This window comes from Dendrobium catenatum, unplaced genomic scaffold (assembly GCF_001605985.2).
Source record: "Dendrobium catenatum unplaced genomic scaffold, ASM160598v2 fragScaff_scaffold_84, whole genome shotgun sequence".
In the NCBI taxonomy this organism is placed as follows: domain Eukaryota; kingdom Viridiplantae; phylum Streptophyta; class Magnoliopsida; order Asparagales; family Orchidaceae; genus Dendrobium; species Dendrobium catenatum.
Window position 1 is genome coordinate 384736 of NW_021318546.1, and position 26035 is coordinate 410770.

The window sequence follows — 26035 nt, forward strand, 5'->3', positions numbered from 1 at the left end:
TGGACGAACATAAAACACATGAGGGAGACTCGAGGAGAATACCCTATCGTTGACTGGGGAACCATGAAACAAGAATTGAAAAGAAAATATCTCCCTCCCTCATACTACCCAAGGTTGCTAGATCGTTGGAATATGTTAACTCAAGGAAGTAAGACTGTTAAAGAATACATCTCAACCTTTGATGACTTCTTGATTCGCTGTAATGGGGAAGAGACCACCACTCCTACGCAACTTCTGTCAATGTTCAGAGCTGGATTAAGAGAGGATCTTAGAAATGAACTCTTTGCTAGAGGAGTGAATACGTACGAAGCTGCCTGTAGTCTTGTGCTAGATTTGGAAGAATCAAGGAGCCACGCCACTAGGACCCAAGACTCTAGACCTAATCCCTTCAAGTCTTCCTCTAGCCAACCTTACAACAAACCCACTGGACCATCAGGTAGTCGGCCTACTCCTGGCCAAGCCCAACCTCGATCCTACTATAAAGGGAAAACGCCCTACCGAGAGACACCCAAAACCACTGCCGGCACTAAGTGTTTTAAATGCCATGGGTACGGACACATTGCTTCTCAGTGCTCTAGCCCGTTTAAGGTCACAATAATTGAGGAAGTGACGGAGGAAGAGGATGAACCTGAAACTGACTTGGTCCACCATATGGACGACAATGAGGAGTTTTTCGATGAGGAAGATACTGCTGTTGTTCACTGCCTCCAAAAGATGAACCGCTTAGATCTGCAAGTTGTTAGGTGTGCCTTTTCCCAACCTAAACCTAGCGACGACTGGCGAAGGACCTCGATCTTCTACACCTTCACTAAGATTGGAGACAAAAATTGCAAAGTCATAATAGACAGTGGAAGTTGCATTAACGCTGTATCTTCTGCTATGATTTCGAAACTGCAATTGAGGACCACACCACACCCGAACCCCTACAAAGTTGCTTGGATAAACTCGACCACCTTGGAGGTGAAAGATAGGAGTCTTGTTCCTATCGAATTCGTTGGATATAAGGAGAAAATTTGGTGTGATGTTTTGACAATGGATGTGGGTCAAATCATTCTTGGCCGCCCTTGGTTGTTCGACAACGATGTACACATTTATGGCCGATCAAATACCTGTGTATTTGAACACGAGGGCAAGAAAATTAAACTACTACCCACTCAACCTAAGTCTACCAAGGAAGAAGTTAAACCCAACTTCCTGAAACCCAACACGGGCTTGAACCTATTGACTGCTAAAGACTTAGGTATGGAACTCGAATCAGGAGCCCCCCCTGTACGCGTTAGTAGCCCGGGAAGTAAGTATAGATCAAGAAGAACCAATCCCTGAAGAGGTAAAACCCCTTTTGGAAACTTTTTCTGATGTCTTCCCTGAGGACTTGCCCTACCAACTGCTACCCCTAAGGGACATCCAACATGCTATTGACTTAGTCCCTGGGGCCTCTTTACCTGACCTGCCTCACTACCGAATGAACCCTGCTGAACATGCAGAGCTCAAGAAACAAGTGGACGAACTTTTACAACGCGGGTTCATTAAAGAAAGCCTTAGCCCGTGCGCTGTCCCCGCCCTTCTTACCCCTAAGAAGGATGGGTCGTGGAGAATGTGTGTTGATAGCCGTGCTATCAACAAAATTACAGTCAAGTACCGCTTTCCAATCCCTCGTCTAGATGATATGCTTGACATGATGACTGGAGCCACGCTCTTCTCGAAAATTGATCTCAAAAGTGGCTACCACCAGATTAGGATACGCCCAGGAGACGAGTGGAAGACCGCTTTTAAGACCAAAGACGGGTTGTACGAACGGACTGTAATGCCTTTTGGGTTGAGTACCGCACCTAGCACTTTTATGAGAGTAATGACTCAGATCCTTAGGCTTTTCCTTGAAAAATTTGTTGTGATATACTTTGACGATATACTAATCTACAGCCATTTGGTGGAACAACATTTGAATCATCTAAAGCAAGTTTGTGAAATCTTGAAAAGAGAACAAATGTATGCCAATCCTAAGAAATGCACCTTCCTAACGAATCAAGTAACCTTCCTTGGATTTATCATTTCTTCCCAAGGCATATCTGCTGACCCCGAAAAGGTGCGAGCAATCAACGAATGGCCTGAACCAAAGAATATTAGAGATGTCAGGAGTTTTCACGGACTGGCCACGTTTTATAGGAGATTTATCAGGAACTTAAGCACCATAGTGGGTCCCATAACTGATTGTTTAAAGAAAGGAGAATTTGTCTGGACGACATCGGCCAGCAAGGCTTTTGAGGAAATAAAACGGAAAATGGTTGAAGCACCAGTCATGCGACTACCAGACTTTTCGAAAGTCTTTGAAGTAACTTGCGACGCATCTGGCATATGAATAGGAGTATTATCCCAAGAAGGACACCCGGTTGCCTACTTCAGTGAGAAACTAAATGACATCAGGCAACGATACTCCACCTACGATAAGGAATTTTACGCCATAATTCAATCCCTTAGGTACTGGAGACATTACCTGCTTCCCCAAGAATTTGTTATCTTTTCGGACCATGAAGCTTTGCGATATATCAATTCACAGAAGAAACTGAATGCCCGACACGGAAGATGGGTTGAATTCCTGCAAGAATACTGATGTGAAACAAGGAATTGTCTCTTAGAAAATTAATAGAAGTTTAATAAAGTATTGATAATACAATCCCAAGCTTTGATAATTTGACGATTCAATGGAAATCTTAGAAGTTAACAACGTCTCGGCAAGAAACTTCAACTAAGCTTACAAGTTCGATAAAATAACAACTTCAATAAAGTAATGGAAATGAATGGTCAACAAGAATCCGACGTGGCCGGCGGGTTGGAAGCAAGAGGGGAGGCCGGCGGTGGGGTTAGGGTGAGGAGAGGAGTGAAATATAGAAAACTGAATTTAATTTCAGTTTTATGAGTTTAGGAGGGAAATAACACTAGAATTTGAATTTCCTAATTAATGTAATTAAGGCATTAATTGGAATTAATTTCGGTTAAGCCCATGGATGAGCCGGCAGAAAGGAGAGAAGGGAGAGTTTGAAAACTGAAATTATTTTCAGTTTTTGTGAAAATAGGATGGAGGATTATTTGCATTTAATTTGTGATTTCAAATCACAAAAAAAAGGATTGAATGCAAACTTAATTGGGGGGCTTGATTGGGGGCCGGCGGCATGTATGGAGGGAGAGAGAGTTGGGGAGAGAGGGGGAAGAGTTTCCAAATGTAGGTGGATGATGTGGACAATTATTTTGAAAACTCCAAATTAAAATAAATTGTAATTGAATCAATCATGCACACTTTCCTAATTTGAGATTCCAAATTTGGAAAGAATTCAAAAGTTGAATTCAAAATTTCAAATTCAACATGGGATGAGGGAGGGGAGTTGGCCGGAAGGGGAAGGGCGGTGGGAGGTGGTTGGCCGGGATGGTGGTGGTGGCCGGCGGCAAGTTCCAATGGGGGAAAGCCGGCGGCTAGGTTTTGGGAGAAGGGGATTTAGTGGAGCTTCTAATGAGAGAGATGGTGAACAAATAAACACAAAATAAACTAGAGAACTCACCAAGAGATCTCAAAGGAAGAACTCACTAAGAGATCTTGTTATGCACTCACAAAGAGAACAAAAAGGGGGGGGGCAATTTTCATTTCATTCATCAATAATCCAAAATACAAAGACCTAGTCTTCATATAGGCTCAACAAATATACGGAAATTAAAAGACTACAATGCCCTTGGGCAACAACAAACACTTATTCCCTCATAGGGGTACAAAAGGAAAAGACAAGAAATATAAATGACATGAATAAAATAAAACATCAAAAATAAAGACTCTGAATCATGGCCGTCGATCGGCGCTTCCGGCGATGGTTCACATGTCGAACTTTGATGTCCCCATCATTCTCCCCAGGCGGGAGGAAGCTCGACCCTGTCGAGCAAGGGTCCTGAGAACTCTCGTACAGCTCCAGAAGGTCAGGGTCCAATCTCTGTATCTCCTCACGATCCAGCCACGTGTCCTCCGTCTCTGGCTTTCTTCTCCAACGCACTAAGTATCTTTGGCGTCCGCCGTTCCTAGTGGAAATGATCTCATCACTGAGTATAGTTTCAATCTTCTCCGTATTAGGTAATGGGGGAATTTTGGGAAGTGGAGGTAGGCTTGGGATCTCACAAGGTATGGACTCACAAGGCTCAAGATTTAGTGGATTTTCAGGGTTAAAATCAGGTCCATCAAAGGCTACTAGATCCTCTATGTTAAACGTGAGATTCATGTTGAAACCTTCAGGAAGGTCCAAGACATAGGCATTACTGTTTATTTTTGAAGTTATTTTAAAGGGACCTGCGCTCTTAGCATGAAGTTTCTTAACGGCCCCTGGAGGGAACCGCTCCGGACGAATCCGAACCATGACATAGTCTCCAACTTCGAACTCCTTGAAGCGTCTCTTAAGGTCAGCATTAAGTTTGTACTTCTCATTACTTTGCACGATTCTTTTATTAATTTCTTGATGCAATTCCTGGATATGCGATGCAAATGCAGATGCAGACTATGACACCCTAAGCCTAGGACTCATGGGGAGTAAGTCGATTGGTTGCCTAGGTTGGTACCCATAAACAATCTCAGCTGGGGTCATACCGGTGGTCCGATTGATGGAATTATTGTAGGCAAATTCAGCAATGGGTAGTTTGGAATCCCAATCCCTAATGTTATCTCCAACTAAGGTCCTTAGAAGGTTCCCAAGGCTCCTATTAATGACTTCCGTTTGGCCATCCGTTTGAGGGTGAAAGGCGATGGAGAATTTCAGCTTAGTACCAATCTTAATCCATAAAGACTTCTAGAAGTAGCTCGTAAATTTCACATCTCGATCCGACACAATTGTCTTAGGGAGTCCATGGAGTCGGACAATCTCATTGAAGTAAAGTTTGGCAATCCTAGAGGCATCAAAAGTTTTAGCACAAGGGAGGAAGTGGGCCATCTTAGAGAAGCAATCTACTACGACACAGATGGAATCGTGCTTCCTAATGGTTTTGGGTAGACCTAGGACAAAATCCATATTAACGTCTTGCCAAGGGCAGTTAGGGACAGGGAGTGGCATGTAGAGGCCTGTGTTCTGTTTTCTCTGTTTAGCCAGTTGGCAGGTATGGCAACGTTTGATCAGTCTAGTGACATCACGCTTAAGGTTTGGCCAGAAAAACCTATGCTCGACGGCTGCAATGGTCTTAGCCTGCCCAAAATGCCCAGCTAAGCCTCCTGCGTGTAGTTCCCACACAAGAAATTCACGAAGAGAGGTGTTGGGAATACACAACTTCTGAGATTTGAATAAGTAACCATCCTCTAACAAGAAATCATCTACCGATGGCTTATCCCCCGCCATTAGTAACGCATATATTTCTTTAAAATAAGTACACTCTTGATAGTCATCCTTGATGCGTTCGAATCCGACAACTTCTGTTCTCATTTCTCTAGTGACCATTATCCTACGGCTCAAAGCATCGGCTGCCTTATTTTTAGTTCCGGCTTTATGTCGAATAGTGTACGAATATTCTTGTAAGAATTCAACCCAACGACCATGACGGGCGTTTAACTTCTTTTGGGAGTTGATGTATCTCAAAGCCTCATGATCCGAAAATATTATGAACTCCTGGGGTAGCAAGTAGTGTCTCCAATACCTAAGGGACTGAATGATTGCATAAAACTCCTTATCGTAGGTCGAGTATCTCTGTCGTATGTCATTAAGTTTCTCGCTAAAGTATGCTACAGGATGTCCATCTTGCGACAGGATTCTTATTCTGATCCCTGATGCGTCACAGGTTACTTCAAACACTTTGGAAAAATCTGGGAGACGCATAACAGGAGCTTCTACCATTTTCTTCTTAATATCCTCAAAAGCTCGGGTCGCCGCAGTCGTCCAATGGAATTCCCCTTTCTTAAGACAATCAGTTATGGGGGCTACAATGGTGCTGAAATTTCGAATAAACCTCCGATAGAAGGTAGCCAATCCATGAAAACTTCTAACATCCCGTATATTCTTAGGTTTTGGCCACTCATTTATAGCTCGCACCTTTTCGGGGTCCGCAGATATCCCTTGAGTTGAAATGATGAATCCAAGAAAGGTCACACTCTCGGTGAGGAATTTACAGTTAGCAGGGTTAGCAAACAGCTATTCTTTCCTCAAAACTTCACAGACTTGTGTTATATGATTGAGATGTTGATCCACCGAAGTGCGGTAGATTAATATGTCATCAAAGTAAACTACTACGAACTTCCCTAAGAAAGGCTTAAGAACTTGAGTCATAACTCTCATAAAGGTACTAGGGGCGTTGCTCAGACCAAACGGCATAACAGTCCATTCATAAAGTCCATCTTTAGTCTTGAATGCCGTCTTCCATTCATCCCCTGGACAGATTCTAATTTGATGATACCCACTCTTAAGATCTATCTTGGAAAAGAGAGTGGCTCCGGTCATCATGTCCAGCATGTCATCTAACCGAGGAATGGGAAACCTATACTTGACAGTAATCTTGTTGATATCGCGGCTATCAACACACATTCTCCATGAGCCGTCCTTCTTGGGAGTCAAAAGTGCAGGAACACCGCACGGACTAAGGCTCTCTTTAATGAATCCTCGTTGTAGGGTTCATCAACTTGCTTCTTCAGCTCGGTATGTTCGGTCGGGTTCATACGGTAGTGAGGGAGGTTGGGTAGGGATGCTCCCGGCACCAAATCTATCGCGTGATGTATGTCCCTCAGGGGTGGCAGTTGGTTAGGCAAATCGTATGGGAAGACATCAGCAAAGCTTTTAAGAAGAGGCTTAACGGCATCGGGGATTGGTTTTTTTTGGTCCTTATCTACTTCTCTAGCCACTAGGGCATACATGGGTGCTCCTTGGGTGATCTCCGTTTTCACCTCTTTCGAAGTCAATAAGTGGAGACCTTTACTTTGCTTGACAGGGATAGGCTTTGCTTCAGTCTTGGGAGGTTTAGGTTGAGAGGGCATTAACTTGATCTTCTTTCCATTATGTTCGAACATACAGGTGTTCGTCCTCCCATAAATATGGACGTCGTTGTCAAATAACCAAGGGCGACCAAGGATAATTTGACCTACGTCCATAGTTAAAACATCACACCAAATCTTATCCTGATATCCCACAAATTCTATAGAAATAAGGCTTCGATCCTTAATTTCTATGATAGTCGAGTTGATTCAAGAAACCTTATACGGATTTGGGTGAGGGGTCACCTTAAGATTGAGCTTGGAGACCATGGCTGACGAGACTGCGTTGATACAACTTCCACTATCTACGATAACTTTGCAGCTCTTTTCTCCGATCTTAATGAAGGTATGAAAAATTGAGGTCCTACGCCAATCGTCACTTAACTTAAGTTGGGCCAAAGCGCACCTAACAACTTGCAGGGTAACAGACTCTTCTTCAGGAAAAGAGTCTTCTTCCTCATCCACTTGGTGAACCAAATCAGTCTCAGGTTCTTCTTCCTTCTCGTCCACCTCTTCAATTATGGTGACTTTGTAAGGACTAGAACATTGCGAAGCAATGTGTCCGCACCCATGACACCTATAGCACTTGGTTCCAGAATTGGGTTTGGGAGCGTCTCGCTCGGGGGCTTTACCTTTGAGGTCCGTGCGAGGTGGGGCCGAACTAGCAGAGGTTCGGCTTGCAGTCATTCCCGAGGGTCGGTTTTGAGGTTGTCCAGACGAGGTTCTATACGAGTTCGAGCGGGAGTCAAAGTGCCTTGTTTGGGAGTGGGTTTTAGAATTTTCGAGGTCGAGAACTAGGCTACAGACTGCCTCTAACGAGTCTACACCTCGGGCAAAGAGTTTCGTGCACAGATCTTCCCTAAGGCCAGCTCTAAACATGGATAGGATTTGAGTTGGGGTGGCCGACTCTTCACCATTGCAACGGATCAGGAAGTTGTCAAAGGCCGAGATGTAGTCTTTGACGGGCTTGCTCCCCTGGGTCAATCTATTCCATTTATCAAGGAGCTTCGGGTAGTACGAAGGAGGGAGATACTTTCTCTTAAGTTCTTGTTTCATCGTCCTCCAATCCGTGATAGGGTGTTCGCCTCGAGCCTCGCGCATATTCTTTAAATTGGTCCAATACAAGTTGGCTCGGCCCGTGAGTTTCATTTCAGCAAATCTAACTTTCCTAGCCTCCGATATATTATACCATTTGAAGTAACTATCCATGGATTTGAGCCAATCCATGAAGATTTGGGGATCGAGGGTCCCATCATAAGTTGGCACATCAATTCTACTGTTCTTTAACAACTGGGCATCGTTGTCTCGCCAAGGGTTCTCATCTCCTACAGGATCTTGATGGGGTCTCGGGTTATGGCGGTACTGGTCTCTAGGGTGGCCATGATCTGCTCGGTTTTCCTCGTCGTAGGGTGAGTGAGGCCGTGATGGGGTGTAGATTGCGGGGTTCCCAATACGCTCTATGTTATCTAACCGATCACTGGTCAATCTCCTAAAATCCGCTAAGTCCGTCTGAGTGTTACGAATTTGCTGCGTAACAGTCCCTAATTGGCCCAAGATGAGGTCTAGGGTAGCTTGGAGGTGCTGCGGATCCATGGGGTTGGTTAAGGGATGAATGGGGTAGAGTTGGGGTGGAGGACAGCACTTAATTGCTACAGAAAACAGCTCCTAAAGCCTCCAAACAGCTGCTGGAACGTCGGGGACAGCAACCTAACACAATGGGGAAAACAGTTTAAATGAATAGGGTGGGTTGTGGTGTGTGGACAGCAACTAGACAAAGGTTACGGGCACCTAACAGCCACTAAACAGTGCAGGAATAACTCTGGACAGCAAGAGTTTTAAGTGTAGCAAGTGACTTAGGTGAAGCGGTGGGTGGTAAGTGACCAAAATAACACATGGGTAAAGTAAGCATGCATGTTAACAATGAAAATATGATGCAGGAAATTACTGGACAGCAAAGAAAAATAGTGAATAAAATGTTCTAGCCGTTATTATGCATGTAAATGACCAATGGCAAGCTAAAGTAGACTTCCTAGGATGCATCTAACATGAGCAAAGCATGCTAGCCATGCTCTGATACCAAGATGATGTGAAACAAGGAATTGTCTCTTAGAAAATTAATAGAAGTTTAATAAAGTATTTATAATACAATCCCAAGCTTTGATAATTTGACGATTCAATGGAAATCTTAGAAGTTAACAACGTCTCGGCAAGAAACTTCAACTAAGCTTACAAGTTCGATAAAATAACAACTTCAATAAAGTAATGGAAATGAATGGTCAACAAGAATCCGGCGGTTAACAAAGTGATTGTCTCACCTTGAGGCCACACTCATTCATCTACCTCTAGGTTCGTTGGGAGAAGAAGAAACATGCTAGTGACGAAACCACTCCTAGGACGACGATGCCGTAGATTCGTAGGGAAGAAGAGGATGGCGCCGGACGTGGAGGTGGTATGTAGCGAGGCCCTTCGATGATCCAAGTGTAGATGGAGAAATGATCGTCTATGGACTCCACTAAAGTTGGTAGGATCCGGTCCAAATACTCTTCGACGGTGTCGTCGAAGTCAAAACCAACGTAAAAAAAAGGAGATCTGAGGATGTTCACTCGTTCACAGTTGTCGTATTCAAACCCGAAATTCCACTCGGGTTCCACCATACATCATTGAGGTGGGCTAGAGCGGCACTGCGACGAAATCTCCAAAGAAGAAGCTAGTGGCCGGCGAGTTGGAAGCAAGAGGGGAGGCCGGCGGTGGGGGTGAGGAGAGGAGTGAAATATAGAAAACTGAATGTACTTTCAGTTTTATGAGTTTAGGAGGGAAATAACACTAGAATTTGAATTTCCTAATTAATGCAATTAAGGCATTAATTGGAATCAATTTCGGTTAAGCCCATGGATGAGCTGGCGGTAAGGAGAGAAGGGAGAGTTTTGAAAACTGAAATTATTTTCAGTTTTTGTGAAAATAGGAGGGAGGATTATTTGCATTTAATTTGTGATTTCAAATCACAAAAAAAAGGATTGAATGCAAACTTAATTGGGGGGCTTGATTGGGGGCCGGCGGCATGTATGGAGGGAGAGAGAGTTGGGGAGAGAGGGGGAAGAGTTTCCAAATGTAGGTGGATGATGTGGACAAGTATTTTGAAAACTCCAAATTAAAATAAATTGTAATTGAATCAATCATGCAAACTTTCCTAATTTGAGATTCCAAATTTGGAAAGAATTCAAAATTTCAAATTCAACATGGGATGAGGGAGGGGAGGTTGCCGGAAGGGGAGGGGCGGTGGGAGGTGGTTGGCCGGGATGGTGGTGGTGGCCGGCGGCAAGATCCAAGGGGGGAAAGCCGGCGGCTAGGGTTTGGGAGAAGGGGATTTAGTGGAGCTTCTAATGAGAGAGATGGTGAACAAATAAACACAAAATAAACTAGAGAACTCACCAAGAGATCTCAAAGGAAGAACTCACTAAGAGATCTTGTTATGCACTCACAAAGAGAACAAAAAGGGGGCAATTTTCATTTCATTCATCAATAATCCAAAATACAAAGACCTAGCCTTTATATAGGCTCAACAAACATACAAAGACCTAGCCTTTAAAAGACTACAATGCCCTTGGGCAACAACAAACACTAATTCCCTCATAGGGGTACAAAAGGAAAAGACAAGAAATATAAATGACATGAATAAAATAAAACATCAAAAATAAAGACTTTGAATCATGGCTGTCGATCGGCGCCTCCGGCGATGGTACACATGTCGAACTCTGATGTCCCCATCAAATACACTTACACCATTAGGCACAAAGCAGGTTCTGAAAACAAGGTTGTCGATGCACTAAGTCGTAGAATGGTGGTTGCTCATGAGATGAGAACAGAAGTGGTTGGTTTCGAGCAAATTAAAGAAAACTATTCTGAACTCCCCGATTTTGGAGAAACCTACTCTAAGCTAACAATTGGAGATGATCGTATCGTAGGAGATTTTATGTTGGAAGATGGATACTTGTTTAAAGCTCAAAAACTTTGTATTCCCAATACTTCACTTCGAGAATTTCTTGTTTGGGAATTACATGCTGGAGGTTTAGCGGGTCACTTTGGTCAAGCCAAGACCATTGACGAGGTTGAAAATCGTTTTTACTGGCCAAGTCTTAAGAGCGACGTTAGCAGATTAGTAAGGCAGTGTCACATCTGTCAGTTAGCCAAACAACGTAAACAAAACACCGGCCTTTACACACCTCTCCCTGTGCCTAACCAACCCTGGCAAGATGTTAGCATGGACTTTGTCTTAGGATTACCCAAGACCCTTAGGAAGCATGACTCGATATGTGTAGTTGTAGATAGGTTTTCTAAGATGGCCCATTTTCTCCCGTGCTCCAAAACTTTTGACGCCTCTAGAATAGGCAAGCTATATTTTGATGAAATTGTGAGACTTCACGGCCTACCCAAAACCATCGTGTCAGATAGAGATGTGAAATTTACTAGTTACTTTTGGAAGACTCTATGGCATAAAATTGGAACCAAATTACAATTCTCCACTGCTTTTCACCCCCAAACGGATGGCCAAACCGAAGTAGTAAATAGAAGTCTAGGAAATCTTTTAAGGACCTTGGTAGGAGAGAATATTAGGGACTGGGACTCTAAACTACCGATAGCTGAATTTGCATACAACAACTCTATAAACCGATCTACGGGTCTAAGTCCTGCTGAAGTCGTGTATGGTTACCTACCTAGACAGCCCATTGATTTGATTCCTATAAGTCCTAAGGTTGGAGTTTCTGAGTCTGCATCTGCATTCGCATCTCATCTTCAAGAATTGCACAAAGAAATAAACAAAAGAATTCAACAAAGTAATACTCATTATAAGATTGATGCTGATCGTAAGAAGAGATTTAAAGAATTTGAAGTTGGAGATTTTAATAACTATGCTGAGTCGGCAACTTCATGAGTCCTTGTGATGTGGACATTGACCAGAGGTTCAGACATGTGTATCGCCGTAGACAGCGCAGATCGACGGCCACGATTCAGAGTTTATATTTCTAGTTATTTATGTATTTCTTTTATGCATTTTCTTTTATTTCTTAGAATTTTCTATTGTACCCTTAGTATGAGCTGAGTCATGAGTGTAGCCCCGAGGGCAATAGAGTCATTGTATTTTCTTTTGTGTTGGGATCTATATATAGGTCATTTCATGTTGTATTATGGTTAATGATCATTGAAATGAAAATCTACTTTGTTCTTCTTTGTCTTCTTGCATAAGAGCTTGAAGAAGAGAGAGAGAGAGAGCTCCAAGGGGAGCAAATCGCAAGGCCCACCAATCGTTGGAAGAGTCCTCGATTCGTGGTTAGAATTTTCTATCTTTTCGTTCGTATTCCCATCCATCTCCTTTCCCTCCCCTCTACAAAAAATCCCTCTTCCCCTATTACCGCCGCCCCTGTGAGGAACCCGCCGCCGACCACCACCCAAACTCCGGCCGGCCACCTTGCCGGCGACGTCCCCGTCATCCACCCGACCCCTTCCATACACAAAGTTCAAATTTGAAATTTCAAATTCTTTCCTAATTTGGAAATCCAATTTAGGAAGGTTTTCATGAGAAGATTTAATTTCAATTTAATTTGGATAGGAATTATGAGATCACGTACCACATCATCACCCTAATTTGGAACCCTTCTCCCTTGAATTCCTCTCCCTCTCCCCCTATGCAAGCCGCCGGCCACCCATGGAGAAATTCCCCATTAATGGTGTATTTAATGCCATGATCGTTTTTTAAATTATAATTTGATTTCAAAATCTTTCCCTCCTAAATTACTTAAAACTGAAATTAACTTTCAGTTTTAAGAATTTTAAAACCCCCTCTCTCCCTATAATAGCCGCCGGCCACCCCCCATTGATAAGCCCCATTAATGGCTCATTAAAGCCCTAATTACTTTTTGAAATTTGAAATTCTCTTCAAGTAATTCCCTCCAAATTTACTAAAACCTGAAATTAATTTCAGATTTTAGTAAATCTCTTGCTCCATTCACCCTACCTAAATTCCTCTTCACCATACACCACCCCCTCTCCCAACCGTGCCCGAACTCCCCTTTTTCCCTTGGAAATCCCGCCGGCTCCCCTCCCCACCTCCTCCTCCTCCTTTCAACTCAAGAACTCTCCCTCACCGCCTCCTAACTCCCTTCCCATTGGAAGAATTCCTCAACATCAAGTATGTATTGCGGATCCAGAGTTTGAGTGGGGATTAGTCTTCAACGCCGATGGAAGCATTAACATCCTACGATCTCCGTGCTTCGACGTAGGATTTGAAGGCAAAACCACCGTGGAAGAATATTTGGAGAGAGTCGTCCCGATCCTTGCAAGCATCTACGACCGACGATTGTCAAGCTACAACTGGAGTCTCGAGAGTCAAGCATTCACGCCATCCTCGTCACCGTCAACCTCTCCGTGGCTAAAGGCCATTGGTGTGGCCACCATCTTCGTGGCATCGTTGAGTTTGCTAAAGGCCTTCTCCCGCTAAACCCGACTTGAGTGTGAGTGAGCAAGGTACTCATTGTGAACTTTCTAAACATTAGCCGTGGGATTCTATTATTTTCCGCATTTGCTTTATTGTGTAACTTTTGATATCCATCATTAATTGTGCCTAAACACTAGTTGTAACCGCTTATCATAACATTTCATTAACGGAAAATTGCTTGAATCTTAACTTACGAAAAGCCTAATCTTGTGTTGGTAAACTTTGTGATTCTTAATGAATTTCATGTGCAATTCTTGAACGTAACACATCACCTTGGCCGAGTACAATAGCTTAGTACTGAGGGGCCAAGTAAAATAGCTTAGTACTGAGGGGCCAAGTAAGGCTGCCGAAGGCCTCGCATCTGCGGCTTTTTAACGACTCCAAGCGAGTCGTGTGGGCGACGTGGGAAGAATTGACGCGAGATCGTGCGAGGAGAGGCGACGACGTGCGTAGGTTGTGCGACGTGTTTCCACAGAGGGCAGGTGAGATTTGATTTGATTTTTTTTCTTTTTTTTTTTGTTTGGCTACGGGAAGGGTCAACACTTGACAATATTCTATCTTGTGCGAATCAAGGCTTAGGCGACTTAAAGTATGATGAGTGCCAAACTTAAAGCAGCTCAAGTTGGTATCAATCAGCTACTTGCTGAACTCTGTTCAGGCTATGATAGACTTGATTGACTCGATAGAGATTAATATGAGTGCACAATAATCTTATAAATTGTTGAAGCATGTTACTTCCCTTTGTTTTTTAGCACAGTTTTTTTTTGAAAGATGCAAAAGCAATATTATTAATAAAGAAGAAATAATTACAAACTACCTAAAGGATCTCATTCCTCCTTTAACAAGTTAAGAAATAAAGGAGGAATATTATCTACACTAATGTCATCCCAAACAAAGTTATTACTGAGAGCAATGTTAGCACAAAGATCAGCTAAATTATTACAATTCCTATTTACAACACTAAAATAACTTGCTTAAATTTTTTAAGGAAATCAATATTTTCCTTTCCATCATCCATCAGCTCGCCCAACGGTTTTTTTCAGCAAGCTTCGAAGGAACTTTATTATATTAGCATTGTCACTTTCAATAATAATTCCTTCATAATAATTAGTTAGTAACTTTAATGATAAGTTTAATCTTATCATTTTTATTTGGAATTGTGCAGAACATTGCTGAGACACTAAAACTAGATGTCCCCATGGCCATGGCTCTCGCCTTCAGTCATCTTGATGTTGAAAATTTCCATACCAGAGACGGTTCCATAAATGATGTTAGTAAATTTGAAACAGTGGAGGTGTCTTTGTTGCTTTGCAATGATTACTTTATTCGAAAGCTTAATAAAGACTGGAGAGACGAGGATCATGCTACTGATGTTCTATCAATGTCACAGCACATTCCAGAAATTGATCTTCCTGTTGTAAGTTGCCCTCCAGCTAAGGGACATTCAAATTAATTAGTGACCTTAGCTTTCTCCATTATGATTTGGGAACTTAGCTATCGTTCTTCTTTTAATGGATACTTTTCTTTCTACAGTTAATGTTAGGTGATATAGTAATTTCTATTGAGACAGCTCTCAAACAAGCAGACGAGAGAGATCATTCACTTCTTGATGAAGTAAGAATCCTCATGGTATGTTTGCTGCTTCGTTATTTTTGCATCTTCTCTTTTTTGTTACTTGATCACCGTATTTTAGTGCAAAATAAAAAAGTATGATCTAAATTTCCTCATGTCATGCACTTTTCTATTGCATTATACTTCATTTTGCAATTTTTTATGGTGGCTTTAATTCTGTGTGCAATTTATAGATCATTGCACTACCACATTTGTTTTAATGAAAGTTTTAATGTCCTTTCAGTTATAAAAACTTTTTAGATTATTGAGTTTTTGCATAAAGTCAATATAGAAATATATTTGATATGAACAAGTCTGCTAAATTACATTTTGACGTGATATGAATTATTGTATAAAAATATGATCATCATTGATGTTTGCAGCATGTGGCATATCAAGTTAGAGCTCATGACACGTAATATATATAGGCACTTCATGGCGATCATCATTAGATTTTTCCCATCAGCAATTTAGGGTTGTCTTTATGGACCTTCGTTATTCTTTTTTATTGCGTGATTATTGTAGTATTTGATAAGGTTTTATAAATCAGTCAGAATATTGAACCAAAAGGAAATGCTTATGGTTTAAAGGTTCAGCCATATATACAACATTAAGCCTTTGTCCCACTATGGGGTTAATAATAAATTTAAAATAACTTTAATGTGATGTAAATTTCATTATAATAATTCTATAATGATTTTTTTCCCAACCCAATATATAATATTCTAAATTAGGATACTTCTCTGTTGAATTCTTTGAATATGATTATAAATCAAAATTTTGGGGCTTGAAATTTGATTATTTTCTCTATGCATAGTTATGCACTTATAGAAATCTTTGCAAAAAAATACCTGGAGCACTGCCAGAAGATTGGAACGTCAATGATGGCTGAAATTAGAAGAAATTTCACCATCTTATATTTATAAATTAATGCATATAAATTCAAGCAGTTTTTTAAATTCTAAAATATATTAATTGCCATTTAATTCAAAATAATTGGTCATAAATAAATTAATATTAAAATCTTTCAATTTATCAAAGATTGGACTGCTTCATCGATTCTTTGGTTCAATCGTCAGTTTTGACTGATTCTTGCCGGTTCTGTGTGAAAGCGGTTTTCAAAATGGACAGGACTAGCCGAAAGACCGTTCCACAGTTGAACCAATCAGACTTGATGGTTTGATCTGGCTTTTAAAACTAGATTATTTCATGATACCGTTAAAATGTTGATGTGATGTACTTATAATTTCGGCTAAAATAATTTATGTTTATGCAAGTGTTTCACCACCTATCACATGCGTTGGTTTCACTATATAATTCCATTATCTAAAAACATGGTCATCCCTTCTCGTCCTTTAAATGCTCTATACAAAATACTAACTTACATAAAAGGCTTTTTATTTGATGAAATCTGTTTCATTTTCGTCAAGGTTCATGGTTTATTGCATCTTTTGGGTTTCGATCATGAAGTCAGTAATCTGGCAGAGGAGGAGATGGAGAAGGAAGAAGAATTGGTTTTGACTACTCTTGGATGGAAAGGAAAAGGCCTAATCAAGAGTGCATATGATTCCATTAGCAATGGAAGCCACCAGGCACAGGCTTTAGATGGTAAATATTGCTTTGCAGACCTTCTGTTACAAACATTTTCCTTTCATGCATCCATTTTATTTAAATCTTTGAAATCTAAATTGCTATATGAAGGCCTCTTGGATTGAGTTATTATTATTATTTTTTTTACAGAAACTGACCGCAGTATAGTGGAAGTAGATGCATTTCCATGTAGACAAAAAATTAGCTATATCTTCTGTGACATGGATGGTAAGATTTTTTTTTTTGGGAAATTGATGGTAAGATGATAGATCATTCTTTTCCTACTATTAAAACATTTTAATTTTAGTCAACTTTTATTTTTTGCAAATAAAGGTACACTTTTGAACAGCAAAAGCCAAATCACTTTGAGAACAGTAGAAGCCTTAAATGAAGCAATCTCAAGGGGAGTGCGCATAGTAATAGCCACTGGAAAGGTGATTAACAGACTTATATTATTTTTTGCCAGTTTCCTCAAGCAACATCCCATTCACCAAAGGGAGCACAGCTCCCTATAGTAATTGCTTATAAGGTAAATACCATTTTAAGGCACCCTCTTCTTCACGCAGTTTAATGGCAACTAGAAAGTTAGATGGCATTTTTTAACACCCCACCACCCACCCACATGCAAACTCACTCCCGAAAGATAGAGGGTGATTCCATACTCCATAGGATGGTATGTTTGGAGGAATACTAAATATTGCCTTATTATCATCTTTATTACAGTTTACAATTTTATTCTGCACTGTTTGGTTTAACCAGTGGTATTTCCATGGTTTTCCATAAGAGACTAGCTTGTAACATTTTTTTGGTTTAACCTTGAATTTAGAGCCGTTCAGCGGTTATGAGGGCTTTCAAGACTGCTAATTTAGCTGGAAAAGGTGATATTGTTAATGAATCATCACCTGGTGTCTTCCTACAGGTCTTTCCCTTTTTTCCTTTCATATGCGTTCTTAGTTAAATGTTAACATATACTGATGTCAGTATGAGAAATAAAAAATTACTTCCTCATATAAGTTCAACATTAGATTGTAGTTACTAGTGTGGTGTATTTGCAATATTTTTCGTGCTCTGATCATGGAATATTTTCTTTTACAATCCGATAGGTTTTGGGAAGTGTCAGCAGAGATTTCTAGTGGACTTAGTCAGCTAAAATATTAGCAACCTAATTTGATACATATATATTTGCTGTAATAGTTACTCACAATTTTCAAAGTCTCGGGGACTTTTGTTCTTTAATTTCTACGTTTCTGACGGTTTGATTTAAATGGTTCCCTGACTATTTGTTTTTAGCTGGTTTTATTCCAGAATATCACATTTTTTTTAATTTAGCTTCTCGCTCTACAAAATTGATTTTATATGATTCTTCAGAGACTAATTTGGAACAATTTTTATATAATTGAGGAACTAAATTGAAATTAATTTGTTTCAAAATGTCAATATGTTATATTATTTTGAATCCATTTTTTATAATCGATGGATTAAATTGAAGAAATATGTTCATTTGAGATTAAATTGGTTATATGCAAATAGTTGTCGGACTATTTTGAGATTTAGTCCTTTCTCAAGAGGAATTCTCTTAATTAACAGCTGCTACAAGCTATACAACACAGACATGAAAATGTAAAAACTTTCTTGAGACTCAGTATTCGTTCTTAAGAAATGGATCTGAACATCTAAAAAAGTTCTAATTACTTTTTCAGTAAATAATTATCAAATGAATTGTGGAAATAAGATGGCCATCACTGATAGTGCAACCACGTCATATAAGATACTATTCTAGCATTTTCTAGGTTACATAGCACATGTTAATCCAAGTTTTATAATTAGGACTTGCTACCGATATGCTATTCTAAAACTTTTGAGATTTAATCCCTTCTCAAGAGAAATTCTCTTAATTAATACTTGTTACAAGCTGTACAACACAAACTTAGAAAATATCAAAACTTCCTTGAAACTCTGTATTCGTTTCTTAAGAAGTGGAGCTTGTGTGAACTTCTAAAAGAGATTTAATTAATTATTCAGTAAATAATTATTAAATGAATTGTGAAGATAAGATGGCCAGCGCTCGTAATGAAACCATGCCATATAAGATACTATTTTAAAACTTGTTAGGTTACGTTGCACTTCTCAATCCAAGTTCTATAATGAGGACATGCTACAGATATACCTTGGTGTCTATTCATGTTTATTATTTAAGTCTGAGTTTAGTTCTAGTTATAAATCTGTGTTTAGGTGTAGTTTTCAAAGCCTTTTTCTAGTTTCTATCCCTTACAATGTTGAATTATCGTCATCTAATAACGGTTTCTCTATTGCTTGTTATGCACACCGGCATTTAGGGATTGCTTGTATATGGGAGAAAAGGAAGGGAGATCTGTAGAAGAAATTTAGATCGGAATGTTTGTAAAGAGGTAAAACACAATTTCTGATAAAACCAGTTCTCATCTTTGCATTATTATCCTGGATTAGTATTTATGAGATCTCCAGAAAAGATTTAGAATTTCATCTTCTTTGTTATAACATGTTTTTCTTTTTGGTTGTCATGCTAAGGATTTTTTGGTGTGCAGATTCTGTTATATTCTCTTGAGCACAGTGTTCCTGCAGTAGCATTTTCTGAAGACCGATGCTTCACTGTTTTTGATCATCCTCTTGTCGAATCATTGCATGAAATATATCATGAGCCAAAGGTATTTGAAGAAAATGAGCTTAAACCATTTAATTGTTTTATGAATATAAAAGTTAAGTGTTACATACTCCCTAACCCCACTTTCATGTAGGCAGAGGTCATCCCTGCGGTTGAACAGATTTTATCATCTTTTGAGATCCAGGTAACCTGACATTGAGTTACTCCAAGAAGTAGTGGTTGTTAACATGTTCAGTTTCAGCAAGTTGGCCTCAACATAAATAAACAAATTTTTATTTTAGCTCTTTATTCTAAAATATTTAATCTCGAGTTGGTTTCAAACTATCTCAAAGCCAATGCTATTAGTTTATAAAAAACATATACTTTTAAAACCAAGTTGAACATGCGATGTTTAAGTGCTATTTAGCTAGTTTTAAACTTCGAATAAATATTAGCCCTTAGATATATCCATTTTCCAATATGTGGCTGATTTTTGTGCTTATGCATTATTTGGTGACTTTCATTGGAAAGATGTATTAAATAGGATCCTTCCCTTAACCCTATTGTCTTTGTTAAGGAAGGATAGTGAGAGTTCTTTCTTCTTTTAGTTGATTTGTTTACTTATTCCTTTGCTTTTAATAATAATGCAAAATGTACAATTTCAATAGGCATCCATTTTCCACCCTTCACTGCCATTTTTGGATCCAAAATTTTCCTCCATAAATCAAAATCTTACTAACACAAACTTAGCAATAAAATGAGCAAGATTAGAGAGAATGATAGAATCCAGAGAGAAGTTATGGGATTTCATTGAAATAGATGTGAGTACAAAAGATTGCATATCTAAAGCTCAACCTTGACCTATTTTTTCAATGGGTTTGGATTGGAATTTGACTCTACAAAAAAATGATAAATAACGAGCTGCCTAAACAAGAAAAATAAATAGCAAGGTTTAAATGATTACTAAACAATACAGGTGAATTACTATAGACTAATTTGAATTAAGTCTCCAATAAACGAAGCCACCATCTTATTTCTTAAAGTCTGTTGACCCGTAACGCAAAACCAAAAAAAAAAAAAAAAAGATAAAAGATCATACCGGCCCTGCAATCCCACGTTGCTCCCCACGTCATACGTCGCACGCCCCTTGCACGTCGACGTCGCCTCACACACGACCTCACACGATCCTCGCATTGTTAAAAGGGACGAAGAGAACAAGGCCGAAGGCCTCCGCTCATGCACCCGATCTTCTCTTCTCGCTCTCGCTGCTTCCTCCATTCCTTCGTAGCTGTTCGACTTCGCTCCTTCGATGACTGTTCCTTCTAGTTGGAGCGGAAGTTACGCATTTTGATCGTGACTGGGAGCTCGTCGCTGTGAAGTAACTTTCTCCCTTCCCGTGGCTTCTCCGGCTTCGCCCCAGCCGCTCGACTTCGCTCCTCCCTCCGACGTCCCCTCCTGTTAGAGAGGAAGTTACGACGCTTTGATCGGCAACAACAACAGGAGTTCGTTGGCGTGAAGGTAACTTTCTCCCTTGCGCATGCTTCTCGGCCAAATCCTGCAAATCCGCCGAACCGAGGGATTGTATTATAAAAGATATATAATTTTAATCATAATTATGTTAATTAAATATAATTAATTACAATGATTATTTTTAATTAATCAAAATTCATAAATTAATTGTTATTAATTAATGTTAATTAATTATATTTTATTAGAATTAATTAATGTTAATTAAGTTATAATTAATTCCGAATTAATTATAACTTATTTTGTTAATTGATTTTAATAATCTTAATTAATTTTTTTAATTAATTATAATTAATTAAGAAAATGATTAATTAAATATTATTGTTTAATTAATTTTATTTAATTGATGTTAATTATAATTAATAAAAAATGTGCCCCTTCACTTGCCTCGGCCTTCGTGCCCTCGGCTGACAGTCGCCGATGACTCCTCTCCACTGATACGCCAATCCGTCGGCCCCAAAGGTATAATTTCTAAACTCAGATTTCCGTTTCCGGCGCTTGTAATGCGGAGAACGACCACCTATGCACGTTTTTCTTTAGCGTGGTAGGAGGAAGTTCTTTGCGATACTTGCGATGGGGCTGGAACAAAACCCCATTTTCAGCGTTAGCAACTTACCGGAAAACTAACTAATGCATGCTTTTCTCTAGCGTGGTGGGAAGCGAATCCGGTGCGATGCCTACGGCGAGAAGGGGTCAAATATAAAACTGCTCATTTTCGAACCGGTGCACGCCTTTCTCTGGCGTGGTGGGGGAACAAAGATTTTATGGCCGCGGCGTCCTCGAAAGAGGACACCTATCGTGCACGCTTTTCTCTAGCGTGGCGGGAGGCCCAGTTTTCTGTCATTTTTTCGGCTAAACGGGGGAGAAGCCGTGAGGCTGCCGAAATTTCAGGTGAAAACATGACTGTACTCGGACCTGTCTGAACTCAAAAGAACAAGCATTGGGACTCACATGAACATGAACTGTGGACTTGTGGACCGTTGAACTTGATTGAACACGAGAAGGGGACTTGAACAAAGCTCAAAATGATTAATTAAAGGTCAAATTAAGATAAAATAAAATCAAAATAAATTTAAATCCAAATCAATTCGAACTTATAATTGAACTTGCAAGGACTTATAAATTTGAGCCAGACAAAATGGCAAGAGGACTTGAACATGCACTTTAAGCTCAAACTAGATTGAATACAAGGGACTAGTGAACTTATGCACTCAGCTCGAACTCGAGTGAACTTAGACTTGAACTCAATTTGAAGGATAACATGAATTAGACAAGATCACTTGACCTACGACAATCCCTACGAGTGCCTGTTGATTGAGATGGCAATACTGGAGACTAGCAATCTAAGATCCATCCTTTACAAACAAATTCAACCATCAAACCCACCCGAGATTGGTGAAAGGGTGGATATGATGCAGAAACAATGGGTCTTCTACAAACAATTTCAGGAGGTCGTAGTAAATGCAGTGGTCCCCTGCAAATGGATAATTGTGGATAACTACAGTGTATTGTAAGTACAATGAATCACTGTGGACATAAGTACGGATATCACCTACGACAGTGGTGATCAAGATCTTCAAATACGTTTGGTACAAGGCGAGCCCGGTGATCAAGATGCACGCCACCGGATCTACAGCACTTATGCGAGCAGACAGAAGGCGTTTACAATCTACAACGCCATACCATCAGATCCGCAACACTCGTATTAGCGGACAGAAGATGTCTATAGACTCTCAAATGAAATGTTGTGCATTCAAATGACAATTATCCGCACAACCAAAATATGATAAAATACTTCTGCACGTGCACTATAAATTTTATACACATAGGTACACTAAAGGTGTATATAGAAATCACCCGCATGGACCCCGGCGAGCGTGTTATTGGTACACACATGACGTATAGGGATGCTGCGCGGGTTGACAAGTGAATTCAAGTTCGAACCCGATCCTTCTATACGGATCTATAGGAGTCGACAGGGTTCGAACCTTCAAAGAAATATATGTTTGTGGCAACCGATGTATTTGTTTTAATACATTCATATTAGGCCTTCAAGGTCAACAACGATATGAATTCACTAACAAAGGCACGAGACCTACGAAACTCGATCCTCCTAAGCATGTAAATAGGAGTAGACAAGGTTCAATCCATCGGATAAATATGCGGTCACGAAGTCGACTGGAATATTTATCTTATACATTCATATTAGGCCTTCAAGTCCTTCAACGAAGAAAATTCATAAACAAAGGCGCAAAGCCTTACAAGAAACCCGATCCTCGATCAACCGCTTGGTTGAGTCGACAAGGTTCAATCAAATGGAAATGACCCCAAACACCCCGATGATGGCCGTGTTGAATGTTTATCTCAAATGGAAATGACCCCAAACACCCCGATATGAATTCACAAATGTTTTCAAACTCTATCCAACTACGCCAAAAACTCAAAATCAAATCCAAATTCCAAGATATTTAAATTGAAATCAATCCATCAATCACTGAAAGAAAAATCCATCCACCCTCCGCAACAGTTTGCCGGGGTGGACAAATCAAAATCTACTTCAGCTCGCAAAAAAGAGCTAAATGCCTAGTCGAAAATATCACTAGGATCCATTCTCAAACAATCTCCTACCAGTAAGGACGTGGTACGTGTCCTCTAACCGGCGGTTTGCCGCCAAATGACACCGCAGGATAAATGGTTATGATGACCCGGGGCCCTCTTAACCTAGTAGTTTTGCTGCCAAATGGCACCACGAAATACCGGTTATGGCCAGAGCCAATACGCTCCTTATGGGCATCAAATCCTTGAGATATGTATCAATAGGACATGATCGATAGGGCATAAATCCCTCTGTCAGCTAAGGTGGATTCAAATTTATCCCCTTAGACAAACATTCATCCTAGGTCTACAAGGTCCCCTTGGATGAAGCAACTCATGGCTGCCAACAAGGATCCTTCTGTCAGGTTGGGTCGACTACCTCCTCTGACTAAGTAGACCAGCGACCACGATGACCCGGGACGACGGAACCATGGGATTTTGATCGGGTCCATCATCCATTCCCCCACCATTCTCTTTAAGTGCAAGATGGTGAAATTTTTCATTTTAAATATCAAATTCTTCCCAATGCCCAAATTCAAATCCAATTTCCAAATCCAAATCCATGCTGCTACTATATGCCAGATAATGCATATCTCTACTTATATGATTAATAACTAGCCTTAATTAAAAGTTCTCTCGTGATCGGGAGGGGTAATTAATTATAGGGGTTTGCGCCTATAGGAAACTAGAACTCAGATCATAAAGTCCTCGTAAAATGAGGGCGAAATCTTTGGGTAGTGTCTTTTCTACAAACCCATCTGCCTTCCAAAATTTACCCCGGAACTTATTCAGTTAAAACTCCATCGCCGAATAGAAAAAAAAAGCGACGGCGGGTAGGCCGGGGCCGAATTTTCGGAGCCCACAGATTTCTAGCGACTCTGCTGGGGAATGATTTGTCTTTCCATCTCTGGCCAGTCACTAAAAGGCTATAATAGCAAGCAAATCCGTATGGGGGTTAAAATTTTTAAATTTCCAGAAAATCAATCTTTTAAATAAGATCAATGGAAATTCAATCAACAATGTTTTAATTCTATGCTAATTTTCCTGCTTCTGTTATTTGTTCTGCGTAATTTCTGCATTATGAAAGTGTGGGTTGATGTATCAGTTCTGATCACTAACCCCTGCCTTTCATTTGTGAAGAATGGAAATGCAGGATACCCCGATGGTCGTCTAACTGGGACGAGGAGTCAGGATTCAGTTGGTTAACACTGTTATAAAGACTGAAATTACTAGAGCCACCATCCACTTTGGTGGGCTCGAATTCTCAGCAGCTACTGCAAGGGTTGCCGCTGTCCCTGTGTACGACGTCAACTCTAAAGAACTTTCTGGAAGGTCCCACTCTGCAAGGACTACTGCCAGAGGCGCTGCCCAAGGAAGAGTTTCTATGTTTGAAAGACTATCCCAACCCGAGACCCTGACTGCAAAAAGGGTTGTTGATGAAAGAAAAATTTCTGTGGTGACTGCCAACACCACTATTCTGCCCAGAGAGCCTGTTGCAACTGGGAGATACAACACTAAAGCTTCCTCATATGGAGGAAGGCTCAATAGAAGGCAAAGGAGGAAGATAAATGCAGAGCTACGTGCTCAGCAGTTACATGTACGAGTCCATCCCTCCAACTTGCCAGCACAAGAACCAGAGATCAATATTCCCACTCAGAATAAGTTCTCCAACCTAAAGTGGGTAAAAAGAAATAGCTCTTCTGATGAGCTCAAGAAATCCTTCTAGGAGCATCGACCTGAAGCTCCAGCCCCTCAGAAGACAAGAGAACCTGAACGTCCGTCTACCCGGGTACACAGAGTTTTGAAGACAGTTAAGGAGAATGGTTTAATGAAAAAGAAGTTCTATAGGCCATTGATTGTTGAGGCCCGAAGAACTCCTCAAAGGGAGATGCTTTCATCTGTCTTGATAGCCGAACGAAGAAATTACCAACGCCAAGCTCCGCACGGTGAACATCGGGGTGTGATACCTAACCCATATATTCGGGGATCCGCCGCCGAAAGGTCTCGGTGGAAAGGCAAATAAGTATGGAGGCCAAAGCCTCGAAAAGAAAAGATGATTGAAGAAAGAATTAGTTCGAGTGTGACATCCGGAGCTATCTCCTGGAGATCCGCCCCTACTAACAGAACTCGTCAGAGATGGGTCTAAAAGAATGCCCATAATAACAATTCTAATGACGGTTGACATCCGGGGGAGTCCTCTAGGAGATCCCGTCATTCTTCTACTTCAACCAAAGAGGAAGTTTATTTCGATCGTAGTCCACGAGTTGAAGAAATAATCATTCCAAGCCAAGAACCTTAAATTCAGTGGCGACGCCGCTCAAAAATTCGGGTACAAGAAGAAAAAGATGAAGAAGAATATGATGATGAAAATACTATGGAGATTGAGGTGGTTCATATGGTCAGCCGCGTCGATGTTGAAGATGATGATGGTGATGAAGATGACCAGCAATCACAGCCCCGTACACGTGTTTATCGTCGTCACCACAGGGCTCGATCTATTTCCAGCCAAAGTGCTCGCCTTCAGAAGAAGGAGAAGAAGAGGAAGAAGTTGGAGAAATTCTTTCGTTGGTGAAAACATCACGCTTGCCGAAATGAGAAATCAGATGAGGAGATAGATGCAAAAGAAAGA

At 40.5% G+C, this 26035-nt stretch overlaps 1 protein-coding gene across 3 annotated transcripts in view; it reads left to right on the plus strand.

Annotated features, from left to right (window-relative positions):
* LOC110103359 (endoribonuclease YBEY, chloroplastic) overlaps window positions 1-26035 on the plus strand; it is a 98957-nt gene that overhangs the window by 28096 nt on the left and 44826 nt on the right. For 2 of the 3 annotated variants that reach the window (XM_020832033.2, XM_020832048.2), the window contains 9 exons: window positions 14629-14880; window positions 14997-15092; window positions 16505-16682; window positions 16815-16892; window positions 16998-17098; window positions 17491-17583; window positions 19001-19072; window positions 19229-19348; window positions 19439-19489. In XM_020832033.2, coding sequence (XP_020687692.1) covers window positions 14629-14880; window positions 14997-15092; window positions 16505-16682; window positions 16815-16892; window positions 16998-17098; window positions 17491-17583; window positions 19001-19072; window positions 19229-19348; window positions 19439-19489 — 1041 coding nt within the window. The remainder of the gene's footprint in view (window positions 1-14628; window positions 14881-14996; window positions 15093-16504; window positions 16683-16814; window positions 16893-16997; window positions 17099-17490; window positions 17584-19000; window positions 19073-19228; window positions 19349-19438; window positions 19490-26035) is intronic. The other variant, XM_020832040.2, reaches the window with a different exon arrangement.